General features: G+C 40.0%; 1 protein-coding gene across 1 annotated transcript in view; it reads left to right on the top strand.

Moving 5' to 3' along the window:
* Positions 1 to 800: 800 nt before the first annotated feature.
* Positions 801 to 14,012, top strand: part of PDGFC (platelet derived growth factor C) — a 120,436-nt gene continuing 107,224 nt past the window's right edge. Inside the window, exon 1 of the mRNA XM_053940704.1 lies at positions 801 to 1,145. Within this exon, the coding sequence (XP_053796679.1) occupies positions 1,028 to 1,145 (118 nt within the window). The 5' untranslated portion in view covers positions 801 to 1,027. The remainder of the gene's footprint in view (positions 1,146 to 14,012) is intronic.

Below are 14,012 nucleotides of genomic sequence, written 5' to 3'. Positions count from 1 at the left end.
ACTTCTAGTACAAAAAACCCAAAACAAACAGACCCAAACAAGGAAAAAAAAAAAAAAAAAGTATTCAGAGACTTTTTAAAACCTCCTCTCAGTGTTTTAGTTCCCACTACCAAGGGCATCCTTTACACGAAATGTTTAACCAAGCACCAAGTTTTCAAGCGCAAACCCAATTACCATAATAACAACCCAGTAAACAAATACTTGTAAGTCAGCATCTCGCCCTAATTACCAAACACACAGACTGACTCCGGACCGCGGTGACCCCCGGTCCTCCTCGGGGGACGGCGGAGGGAGCCCCCTTCGTGGGGCACACGGGGCTGGGGGAGCCCCCCCGGTTCCCTTCCCAGCACCTGTTGCGCCGCCACTTGGCCGCTGGAGAGGGGGCAGCAGCGGGGGCCGCCCGCCAGCCTCCTTCTTCCCACCGACAACTTCCCGGGGCGTAAACGGCCGCGCCAGGTGCCGCCCTCGCCGTGATGGGACGGCGGGCGTGGGAGGGAGGGGGGAACCGGCAGGCACGGCCCGAGCTGGCAGCGCGGCCGCCGAGCTGCGGGCGAGGGAAGCGCTGGTGTGTGAGCGCGGGCTGCCCGCCCCCCGCCCGCCCCCGCTGCCGGCTGACAGGTGCGCGCTCCTCCGCGGCGGCAGCGGCGGCCCCGCACCAGCCCCGGCTTCTCCGACCCCCGCCCGCCACGGCCACGGATTGTTTAGTCCTTGGGAAGCTGGTCTGGGTCCAGATTTTCCTTTGATCCTTTTTTTTTTTTTTTTTTCCCTTTTTAAGAGAGAGAGGGGAAAAAAAAAAGCCAAAGGAAAACAAAACCTGGAGACACAGAAAAGGGCTCTAGGAAAAAGGGAAAAAGTTTTGGATGGGATTATGTGGAAACTACCCTGCAATTCTCCGCTGCCAGAGCAGGCTCAGTGCTGCCTTCTCCCCAGCGGCGCAGCCCGCGCCGGGCGCTGCTGAGAGACGCCCGGGCCTCGGTGCCGCGCCGCCAGTGCCTGCTGTGCCGGAGCCCCTCGCCCCGCCGGCCCAATGCTCCTCCTCGGGCTGCTCCTGCTGACATCTGCCCTGGCCGGCCGGAGGCAGGGGGCCGTCGCCGAATCCGATCTCAGCAGCAAGTTCGCCTTCTCCGGCGCCAAGGAGCAGAACGGTAAGGAGCCGCAGCGCCCGCCGCTGCGCAGCCCGGGGCAGGGCGGGGGCGGGCGTGCGGCCGGCGGGGAACGGAGCGGAGCGGAGCGCTCCTCCCGGCTCCTCTCCTCCCGGCTCCTCTCCTCCCGCCGTGGTGCGGGAGCCTGGCCCCGGGGCGGTGGGCGCGGGGGCAGCGCGGCTCTGCCCGCCGGCTCCGGGATAAAGGGCAGCAGCGGTTCGGCGGCCGCCGGGGGAGCCCGGCGGCTCCCTCTTCTGCGGTACTTGAGGTGCAGAATGTGTCCCCTTCCCGTCCACCGCCTCACCCTGCTAAAAAACCAAACAAACTGAAAACCAGCAACCTAAACCCAACAACGAACCGCGCACCTTTGTACCGTAAATGCTTCGCTCTCGGGGGGGTGGGTTTTTGTGTCTGTGCGTGAATGAGTGGTGTTTTGTACGGGCTGGAAACGAGCTAATCCTGCATAGGAAATGAGAATTACTTTCAACTTTCAAGTGTACCTGAAATGTTTAGAAAACTCTCAAATGCAAGTTCCCCTGGGCTGGGGCTGCGCAGAGCTGGAGAAAGACTCCTTTCATACAGCAAGGGCAGCTTCGGGGTGTGTAATTTGCTTAGCCTCTGAACTCCATATGATTTACATTATTCAGATTTTTAAGCGCCTTTCCTCTTGATCTGCTATTATGAAGTCATTTTAAAGAATACTTTACAAACTGTAACGTTATATACTGCATGAAACCACACTTACTGTAGAATATCTAAAATTAAGGCTGTTTGCATACATTCGTGGAAACCCTGGTGTTTAATGTACAGGGTGGGGGGCGGGGGGGTGTGTTTGAAAAATTTAGTACTTAGCATGTCAGCTAGAACAAGCTTTCTCCCTGGGCACAAACCAACACAAAAGGCCAAGCTGGGAGCTCTCAAAACTCTCTGAACTGTAATGAAATAAAGCAGAAACGCAGATTCAAGACTAATTCAATTCTCTTAACTTTGAACTTGGGACTCCCCTGATAAAAGTATTCTATGTCATATCTTCTAATAGAAAGCAAAGTTTCAGAGACCTCTGCGAGTGTTCTTTGAGTGGGTAGAATATGCAGTGCACTAACAAATTTAAAAGGGGGAGATTAATACTGCTGTGGCCTGGTAATGTGATGATATATGGCACCTGCAGACTGCCGGAGCTGCTGATCAAAGAGCAGCATGGGGATCAATCTCTAATCGCAGCAACTGTGAAGGGCCAGAGGAAAGTGATCAAAAGACTTAGAGACTGGGCTGTTCTGACAGGAAACCAATCAGACTTTGTGCACAGTACAGGAAATTATCTGCTCTGTGTGAGAAATCACCCCTTCCTATCCTACCTGGTGTTTAGAGGCTTTAGGGCACCAGTTTGTGACAAAATGGGCTTGGCAATTATATACTGATGTCTTGTGCTGTTATGCTGCCTTCTCTTAAATTTGCATGGTGTGCATATGGAGCTTATTGACACACAGAGTATTGTCATTCTTTGCTTTAACTTTGTCAGGACTGGAAAGAAACCTGCTATGCTGTCAGTCTCCTCTAAAAGGTTTGTTTCAGGATTCCAGGATAACGCAGCTGGGCCCTGAAAGGCCTCCAGGGTGCAACAAAGGGAGCACAACAATGCAAAAGGTAGAAGCAAAACTGGTGTAAATAGGTGTAAGTATATGTGACAGTGCAAACTAGATTCTGTTCACATATATCAGAAATACAGTGGCCTTAGGTCAGGCTTCAACTGGTTTGCAATGAAATTTGGCATGCTCTAAGATACATTTACTACATCTTAGAACAAATGCAAAGCCAGGAGAAATTTTATTTAAAAAAAAATGTCCTGAAACTGTATTATGTGTTAATTTATACTCAGAACAGTCCAGGTTCCTCTTGTAGCTTACTTTAGGTTTGCTTTGTAGTTGTTGAATTGCAAAACTTGCTTTAAAACACTAGCACAAGTTTAGGTATAGCTAAGTACCAACCTCTGACTTTCTTAACTGATTTTAATTATTTGGGGGATCAGTAACACTAGTCGAACCAGTTCTTACTTGATTTAATTAGAGTGATTTTTACACTCTGCTGCAATCTAAAGATTGTATAGCTTTTAGCTAGAGGCAGGTTAAAACTCCCTGGAGTATGAGAATGAGATATTGCTGTTCATGTGCCAAATAATCTCTGGTCAGGAGAGAGGGAGATTTTTTTTTACTCATGCAGTCTACAAATAAAAATTCTGTCCTCAACTTGTAAAACTGCTAAGTGGCCAAGAAGTTTTGCAGTAGAATGGATTTCAGTGTTACTCAGCTGCACACATGGATGCTATTGCTATTGCTTCAAGGTGATGCTGAAGATGCCTGTGACCAGTTATTAATTCAGTGGGACTACTTGTGTTTCAGAGGATAAAGCATGTGCTTAAGGATTAACTAATATTTACTTATTTAATAGCTGGATTATATTAACTTCAAAATTACAATTTGACTCATTTGCTAAGTATTTGCATAAGAATAGCTCTCTTGGTTTTGCTGCATAGTGAATATTATTTTGGGTGGCAATTTCCTAGTGTAAATATTTTTTTTACAATTGTAAATTAAATATTTTAGAACACAGTGTTTTCCTGGTACCTCCTGGAAATTCACTGTGTTGGTTGTTGTAGGGCCAGTGTAGCTCCATTTGAAACCACTGAAAACTACTTCCATGTTTTTATACGCCTGCCCTCTGTTATAGTGAGATTTCCTTTTAACAGGTTTTATTTGTAACTTTGCTTGACAGCAAGGAGTTTGATGCAATTTCTGTGAAAAAATCCTATTTATATTTAATGTTTTTATTTTATTCCACTGAGTAAATAGTCATCTGGAGGATCAAAGAAGTTTGTGCAACAGTTTTCTGGAAAGTAAAATAGTAGTAAGTGGTGCATGTAGTGAGGGCTCCTGTTTATCTGGGTGGATTTAATTTCTACAATTCTTTGTCAGATTACACTTTGAAGGGTTTTTCATACTTAGGTGGCATTATCATTTCTCTTATGGCTCTTTAATGTATTTACTACAATTTTTCCATATTGAAGCAAAGAGTCAAGAAAACTTGAATGCTCAGTTTCTTTTAAATCACAAAACTGAATGTCTTATATTGAATTTGATTAATTGGATGGTTTACTTCTACTTTCTTCATTTCTATCTACTTTTGACTGCTGTTTTTGATGTAGTATCTTCATGGTGTTTCTGTAGCTTCAGAAATGTCTGAGGGAGCTATTGGTAGATTGAGTACTGTGAATGACTTAATTCTAGTGACTTAACTCTGTTAGTCTTAAGTGCACCTGCTTATGTGATGTTATTACCTTAATCTGGATTTGATTACAACATGAGATGGCAGGAGAATCTAAGGCCTGTTTTCTTGGCTGCCTGAAAGCAAGATGCAATAAATGTTTAAGGTAATTTTGCTAAGCTATCAGCTGTTATGTTTTCTATGAGAAACATGAGTGTATCTGTAGAAAATAATGTAAAAACTACTGTTGGATGGCATAAGCAATGATGTGTACATCTTATATGGTGTGTACATTTCAAGTGTAGTACTGAATGACTTCAGAAGGCTGAGAACCTGAGGTTAGTTAGAAACTCACCAGGACCAACTAAAAAGACTGATTTTCCTGTAGTCAGTTTCAAGTATGAATGAACTGCAGTAAAAAGAGTTGCTGAAGTAAATCTTAGAAAACTGAAGCACTTACTTGATTTATATCAAGTCTGCAGCACAGGTAATGTGGCTGTCATGATCTGTCTTTTCACAGATCTTAAAAGGAATTAGGTTGGTTTTCTTCTTCCTTCACATGAATGGAAACCCTAAGAATAAGTTTAATTAACTGAACACTTCATAATCTATTTCTTAAATCTTCTGAAATGGGAAAGATTTATGTAGCTTAAAAAATCCAAACCCAAAATGTGTCCTTGAGACAGAGTTTGAAACTTGCATATTTCAGGCCATCCTTAGGAAAAGTTGGTGGATGCAGCTGGAGCTGAGTGAGTAGTTGAAGTGCCAGAAGAAGATTCTCAAGGTGATGAGAATCACCACGCCTACTCTGAACCACATAGAGAATTCCCTGATTTGTGTATGTCCAAAGAGAGCTCCCAGTTAATTCAGGGAGCGGGACAGCGTCGCAAAAAAGGGTTTCTGATTAAGTTCCTTTAACTTGGGTTGAACATCAGGAAAACATGTGGATGTCCAAGTGATGCAGCACATTAAATCCTTACAGACAGGAATGTCAGTGCTTTTGCTTGAAAGCAGAAAAAAAAAATTGACTACAAAATTCTCTCTTATAACTGAAGATACTTTATCCTGGCGTAATGCCACTTCCACTGGCTCATGTTGAATTGAAGAATGCCAGCACAGCCTATTGACTACTGCTGGGTAGCAAAAATTGTCTTAGTTTTGAGAAGATAAGGAAGAATAATAGATAAGCTGTGTCATCTAAAGGGAAATTTGATAGCTATGCAAATTTTTTTCAAGTTAAATCTATTTTTGCCTAGTCCAAGGCTATTTTTGAAATGTTTTAAAGCTGTTTTCCTGGAAATTAATGAGTTACAGCACATCCTCTTTTGACTTTAAGCAGAAGATTGTGACAAATTAGAGAAGCTGTTCAATGCAACAACAAATTGCAGAGGAAGAAAGTTTCTAAATTGGATTTTTTTGTGTTTGTAGTTGACTTCTGGCATGTTGTTTGCCATTCAGCAGAGTTATGCTTGGGACTTCTCCTTAGTCCTGTTGCTTCTCTCAGTTTCTTCTGTTAGGTAAAATAAGGGTTTTAAAAGCACAGACTTTTTACTCCTTGTCTCAAATATGTAGTCATTCTGACCTGTCCATGTATTTTTTTAATGTTGAAATGGAATTTAGTGTAAAATGGAGTCTTGAATGGAATTTAGCGTAAAATCTTATTTTTGCATTAAGTAATTCCTGTTAAGTTTGCAGATCGGACTTCAAAGCTTTGTCACGTTGTTTGGGGGGGTTTTAGTTTATCAGTTAGATAGAGTTTTATAATGGAGAAGAAACATGAGGCATACCTTGAGTCAGGGACAGCTATATTGACAAAGAGCTTATGTTCAACTTTGTCTTCCCATAAACATAATGTCTTTTATATCTTATAACTTTTTCCAGACCCTTTGAGTCTTAATTATTACATAGTCAACATGTAATAGCAAAGTACTGGCTTACATCATACAGCAGTGATTGTGAATTATAGCAGTGGTTTTGGGGGTTTCTGTCTCTGTTGGGTGGTTGCTGCTTTTGGTTTTTGCTATGTCTGGCAGTTCCTGGTTACTAGAAAGAGGATGTGCTGAGCAAGCCCACTTCCCTTATTGGGAAATGAGCCTCTTCAATTGCTTTGTAGATAGCTCTTGGTTTTGCCAGAGAGCCATGCCTTTGCTTTTTAGTCCCAAAGTGTATGCCATGGGAAATACACTTCTTGGTGCGTAAGCATCTTAAGAATTGGCCTGTACAGATGTAGCCTTTTAGCAGAAACCAGTGTGACTTAGAAAAAGTTACTGGAACAGAAAGGAAAGAGCTTACACATAGAAAACATAGTAATTTTAGTAGCACTTAAGTGGCTGTATGAGTGCTTTTTTGTTTCAACGTTTCTGAGAAATTAATTGCATGGTAAAATTTACTCAGCCCTGTCATTCCCTTTTGGGGAGAACTTTTTCAGCTTGTGCTTGAATGTGAAATGCTTTTATTTAAGTAGGTAAGTGAAAATTCATAAGGTGTTATTGTGAAGCTAAAATATCAACTGGTGTTTTGAAGGGGCTTTCTTAGACTGTAGGATGTTGTTTTAAGGTGACAATGCCTGGAAAATTTGTTCCTGGCTCCATCTGTAGATGTCCTAGCCTTAGGGCTCATCTGTCTTCTGATCACCTCTTCTTGGGATCGTTCTACTCAGATTTTTCAAAGAAATCTTCAGTGTTACATTGGTTTATTTGTGTTTAATTTCATGATTCTACAACATACCAAGCAGTCTTCTTATGTGTGAAGGTACCTCATCTTTACAAAGCATGTGTGCAATAACAAGTCACTACATTTCCATAACTTATTCAGTTTCCACAGCAGTTGTTTGGCTGGGTGACAAAAAGCAGGACTCTGGATGCTCTGGGAGAAAGTCTTACACACAGAGAATACAAGAACTATTAAAAAACTAGTATAAACAAAGGAGAAAGCCCAGCTAATTCCTCAATCTCCTGCAAACCTTCTGCATGAGAGTTTGCATGTGCAATTTTTTTTTTTCTGATCTTACTTTTCTTCCAGCTATTCCATCTTTGTTGAGCATGCCCTCAGTTTTGGACTTTGGTGTTCTCCCTGCATAGGCATGACCTAATGTTTTTCCTGGGCTCAGACCCTGCTTGGCTTCTTGCCACAAATCCTGTGAGTGTGTGCCACCTCCAAGCCATGGCAATGTGCTTTCACCTTTGCTGACCAGATCCTGCTGGCTGCAGCTAATGTTAAAAGAACTCCTCAGCTGTTTAGTTAAGTCTCTTTGAGCCACTGGATTATTATTTCTCTGCATGGCTATTCTCATTCTCGTGGGCTAATTTAAGACTATGCAGGTTAACTCTGCAGTGAGGAACTTCACAGTGATGGTTGCTGCCTTTGTTTTTGGAATTTTATTTTCTTTCTGCCATTTTTATATGCAGGTGTTTGGAGCTGGGAAAAGAGAATATGAATCAACCTCCCTTCAATACAATACAGGCAGAAAGAGAAATTAAATAAGAAAATTTTCAAAGGTTATTTCCCATGAAGTGGCTTCCTTTTATACTACCGAGAATGAGAGTTCAAGGGAATAATCAATAACACCTTTTTTTTTTTTTTTCTGCAGCAATGTGCCTTTTAGTGAATTAATCCCCATAAATTATTCATTAAACTTGCCATTTTGTGGTAAATTCATTCAAGGTATCATTATAAATATGGATGTTTTAAGGAGATTCTTCTAGGCTGAAGGTCCTCTCTGTTCGTACCTCCCTGAAAGCCCAAAACATTGAATTAGTTAAAACTGGTTATTAACTGTGTTAAAACAGCATGCAGGCATGGCTTAGTTTGATCACTGTTGTGCTGATTTCTCCACATGAAGTGGAGGGTACCACTGAGTCTGAATAAAGCTTGGTAAAAGCAGGCAGGCTGGGGCTTTCCTTTGGTCATGCATTATGGCTGGAATAAAAAATCTGTGGCTTTAATTTTTTAGGGCTTGGTTTTTCTAGATGAACAGTGCTGTTGGTTGGGTACCTATCCTAACATGTTCCCTATGATACAACAGTACTACTAAAGGAAAGCAGGGGAGGTTCCAAGTTTCAGCAAATGTCTGGCATAGCCAGTGATAATTTTGGGTGTTGGATTCCTTATCACCCTTATGTGGCTTCTCTTGGAACCTTAATCTGTCCATCTCAGAAAAAGCAAAGAATGTCTTGGGAAGAGGAAACAATGTTTCTTGTTTTTTCCGTACAGTTGATTCATTTTTACATTGCTCCTGCTGTAGTATTCTTATTATGAATTGGCAATAAGTCATGTAAGAAGGTGGGGGGGGGGAAGGAGTTAGATGCTGCAGTTTATTAGAGAATTGATCCTGTAATCTGATAAATGGGCTTCAAACTAGATTCAGGCAGTAAAAGGTAAAGGAGTGGTGCCCCTTTTTCCTTAAACCATTATTCAGTTTGGCACATATCAGCAAAGTTTACGTTTCTGTGTGTGTAAAATACTAGGGAGTGTAATGTTTGAAGAGTAGTTTACACTGGAAAAATGATTTTGGACATGCTCTTAACACACCTTCCCTGTCAATCTGTAGCCCCTAATTTCTCTATGCCTCCTTTTCAGCATTATTTGTTTAAAAGCACATGAAGTGGGAAAATGACCTTGCTGGAAGAGGTACTTATTTCTGAATAAATGCACAGTATCACTTGTTTGAATTGTTATCTTTAGTTATAGTCTTTTTCACAAAACTCAGTTGTCCAGTCTTTTACTAAGCTGTTATTTAGGGAGCTTAATTGGATGAGCTATTGTATGATAGCAGCTAGAATATCTAAGTTTGATTTTTTTTTTCTATTTTATTACTTTTTCTCCCCCAGTGTAATTCTCTGTGTAACCATCCAACTGTGCTCACCCTTGTTCCAAACAATCCAAGGCATTAGTCCTAGGGGCTCCAAGTTCCTCCTTGGATTGACAGGGAAACCAGAACTCATTTAATACAATAGTTAAACATTAAAAAAAACATATGGCACAGGAAATTCTTTTGCTGTGTGTGAAGGTATGGCATTTTGCAAACTGTAAGTGTTGTTCTGACTATTTCACCGGTAGTGGAGAGTTATATGAGGCCACTTCCATCTGCAGAGAATCTGTTTCACTTGCTTGTGGTTCTGGGGCTCATTCAAATGCTCTAAAACAAAATAAAAGGAATGGATGTAATAACTTCTTTATGGAAAAGTCATAAAAAGCTACAGGGCCATGTAAACAAATTGGGTCATTTACAAGATGTTTAAGTGATGGATATTCAGTCCAAATTCAAAGGTGTGGATTAGGTTTTTACAGTCATCTTGACTGAATTTTGCCCTCAACAAGATTTTCTTTCTCTGCCAGGAATGCCTTTGACACTAGAGAAGACAAATTTTCAGAAAAAGTGTTTTCAAACATTTCAGTACATTCAGAGTAAAGCCAAGATACAGAACAATTCAGTACTGTGATTTGTTATTTTTCTAGGTGAATGAGGAGCCTTTCTTAATCTTCATGGTTACACTGGAAGCCGTAGTGGAACTTTGTAGTATTCCCAGGGAAAATCAACTAAAAGAGTTTCCCTTCTGGATTCAAACATGCCTGAACTAATTACAAAGCAACCATTTTGGCTTTCTACTCTGTCAGTATAAATAGATTTGCACAGAACAGCAGTGACTGATCCAAGTTAAGCTGTGTTAGTCACAGAAAAGTGTGTTGTATCTCATTGAAGCACTGAACATCTTATCCATGGTGCATCACCTTGCAAGGCCCTCCCAATTTTATCACTTGTTGGGGAGGAGTTAAAAAATGATAACTCTGACTTCTGCATGTTAAGATGCATTCTGTGGGTCATTTATTTGCTTTGATGTAAATATAAGCCTGAGGATGGACAATTTTCTCACATTTAGAGGAAGGATGTTGGTGTTAGCTACTGTGGGGTGCTTGCCTTCTCATGAGATGTGCTCGCTCTCTGACTCCCAAAGCAACTTCAATTGCCTTTCATAACTCTTCATGCACTAAAATCTGCAGATCATTTCAGAAAGAAAATAACTTTGCTAAGCACAAGTCTGGAGTTGGTAGTAATTAACTGTACATGGGTGAAGCTCTTTATTTGTATGTACAGTGCTAAATAATGAACTGTTGATGTATCTCTCTTGGGCTTGATAATGTGCTTGTGAAACTAACAGTTCTTACCTGGATAATGTGTATGTGTGATTATGCAGCATTTGAAGAAGTCCTTCAGAAAGTGATTTGAATGAATATTGCATCAGACAGTGTCAAGTGCAAAAGGTTTATATGTGTATTATTGACAATTTATGTTTCAAAAGGAAATTTTGGGGAAGTGATCTATCTTAATATTTAAAGATTTCCATGTCTTATTACTTAGTTGGTCTGTTGTTACACAGGGAGGTTCATACCTGCCAACATTTCTGTTGCTTGTGAAACTATAATGGATCTGAAAGGGAGGTAAAACCTCTTAATTGACAGCTAACAAGAAAGGGCTCCAAAACAAACATTATAAAAGGAGATTGAACTGTTGGATTTGATCTTGCCTATTGTTTTAAAATATGGCTAAAGATTCTTGATGGCCTTGCTTTATTTGTGTCATTCAAAAATCCCAGGACCAAGGTGTGAGGTATATTTATAATATTTATAGGCAGACTGGAGTCTGAAACTTTAAATACTCTAAAAATTTCTGCTAAGCACTCACTATATTTCTCACAGTATTTGCTGTTATGAGAAGTCCCAAAGTACTTGCCTGTAGTGTTAATGCAGCTTTGAAATGGAGATTGAATTTGTGGATGGTTGAATCTTTCAGCAATCCTTACCTATCTGCCTAAAAACCTTTATAAAGATTGGCATAAGATGCTAAGAACAGTCTTTTTTTTTTTTTTTTTTTTTTTTTTTTTTTGTGGTTTTTCCTTGGGAATCTTTATTCTATACCTGTTCTCAGTACCTACAAGAACTGGTATGTGTGTTGGGAAGTGGGTGTCCCAGGCTGAGTCCAAACAGTACTGGCATAGAGTTAGAGTTTGATACCTTGTGAAGGCTGACCTAGAACAGAGACTAGACAGAGCTAAAGAGTAAAGGAGTAAAGTAGGTATTTATTAAGAGGTCTCAAATGGATCCACCTTGGGCAGCACAACCCAAAATGGCCACAAAATGAACAACAGATCACAGATCTCACACTTTTATAAGTTTTGGTCCATTTTCATATTGGAGCTAATTGTCCAATTACAGCTTTAGCCCATGAAGTTCCATCCTTCTTGTTTTCTCTCTTCGGTCCACTGTTGTTTATGCTCTTGGGCCTGAGATCTGGATCGGCTATCCTTGGGTCCCCAGCTAGAAAAGGAATTGTTTTGTCTACCTATTCTGTGGAGAGAGCTTACTGTCCCCTAATACGAAGCCTAGACTTACACACTAAAGTAGAATACAATCTGAAAAATATAAAAGTTGAAACCTGAGACATCAAGTTGAATAATTTTCATTTGAAGGGAGACCACTGAGATTGTCTTTGATATTACCTAACACCTCAAGAATGCCACACCTCGGCAAAGTATGACAGTAAAGAGAGCTCTGTTGCTTAAATACCTACCTGATTTGCAAAACTTTCATATTGCTTGTGGGGAAAAAGATGGTTTTGTATAGTTGTCAAGTAGAAAGATAAACATGTTTCTAAAGTGTGTGCCTGCCTTATCAGCAAGAATCTTACAGAACTCTGATGTGCCTCATTTGTCAAGATGCACGTGGAAGTTGGTGTAGTGGTAATACCCAATGAAGTAGCAGTGAAATGTTTCCAAATTGTTATTGTTTTTAACATAGTTAAAAGAAATGAAATGAAAACTCTAGTTTTTCAGAAAGCAAGAATCAGAGACTCTCTTGTTTTAAGTTGGCTTGGGCAAGCAGTGGTGAATATTGGAGCCAAAAGTATTTTGAATGAATTCAAGGTGGGCTATCAGTGTGTTAATAGGTCCTAAAACATTCAATAAATTGTGTAGAGTTTAAATAGTAATCTTTTATATCTACATAGAGATCAACTGATGCTAGGTAACATGACAATATTTACATTTTATTTTCATTTTCTTGGGTTTGGCAAGAATGGAATCTTCTCTGCTCTTCTGCATGTCAACTGTTTTTAAAATCATTCAATTCCAGGCAATAGTGGCTTTTGAACATGTGTATCACTGGCCACATCCAAGCTGCATGTTGAGCTCTCTGCTCCACAGAGGGATAATGTGTGGTGGCAGAGGGTTCACAGCATCTGGTTTTGGAATTTGTGTGTACCCAGATGTTGCTACTGAATGCAGAATATAGGAGCTATTGGTTTCTGGGTCCTGATTCCCTAGCCCTACTCTAGGATCTTCAAAAACAACTTTGGAATATGTAGGACTTTTTTTTTGTTTGGCTTTTTCAGTGTTTTGGATTTTCTAAATTTAAGTGCATGATCACGTATTTGTTAATAACTAATTTATTAAAAACAATTTTTTATTGCTGCCTCTACTGCAATCCCTTGGCTGATTTAAGACTTCAGAGTCAACTAAAATATAATTATTTTCAGAGGTAGCTGGTTTTTCTGTTGCATTTTTCTTTCCATTGTTTTGCTGAATATTCATTACTTTGAAACTCAAAGTCTACTCTAAAAGATATCTTATAACATACTTAAATAAAAGTAAGCTGTTATCAAAAATATTAATTTCTGTCACTGCTTTAGTCAAATCCTTAACATAAAAGCAGTTCTAAAGTTGCTAATTGCTATAAAGTATGCCATTATATCCACTAGCAATTTATTATACATGCTAAGTATGTATAGTGTTTTATAAATAGTGTGTTACCAGCTGACTAGCTCTAATCCCTGAACTTCCCCACTGGCAGTACTTTGGATTGGATAGATGTAAAAGATGCAAAGATGTATTGCGGAGTTGTTCCCTAAGATACACAAAAGGGCTTGACCTTGTATGAGGAATTCCATTGAAGTTGGGAAGTGATTTGATCTAGTTAGAATGAAAAAGTTACATGATGCACATTTGCAAGATCAAGACCTTGTCATTAATTCAAAGCCTGGAAAAGGGAAGCATCTTGATGACTTCTTTTTCAGATTTTTGATTATGTCTATTAAACGTGAAATAAAACCCAGCAATTGTGTTCGTGTTTGCTATGGTGGCTGTGTCTGTCTAGCTATAAAAATAATTTACAGCATCTGAATTACTTCTTATCTGAAAAAAACCCTAATAATGGTTAAAGTGTAATAAAGTTTATTCATGTAAAATAGTATTTGAAAGATAAAAGCTAATCATGCTTTCTTATTTTTATTTTATTTTATAGCTTTCTTATACTTGGTAATCTAAGGAATCCAAGCTGTATGCTGAGAAACAGGATCTCTACTCCATTTACAGAGAAATACTAATGCACAGATATGAATATCTATGCTCTTGTTAAAAATTTGATGAAAACTGTAACAAACCCCCCCATGCTTCTGCTTTTATGGCAAGGGATAAATGCTCTTTTTTGCAATTGGCAGAATAGCTGAACAACATCGAATTACTTACAGCATAAAGGAAGTAGTATATGTTGACAGGTAAAGACAGAAATGTGAAAGAAGTCTGTGTTGAAAGTTAACAATAGAAGAAACCAAGATGCTGT

Source organism: Vidua chalybeata, chromosome 4 (genome assembly GCF_026979565.1).
Source record: "Vidua chalybeata isolate OUT-0048 chromosome 4, bVidCha1 merged haplotype, whole genome shotgun sequence".
Taxonomy (NCBI): domain Eukaryota; kingdom Metazoa; phylum Chordata; class Aves; order Passeriformes; family Viduidae; genus Vidua; species Vidua chalybeata.
This window is presented reverse-complemented; position numbering and strand designations above follow the sequence as displayed.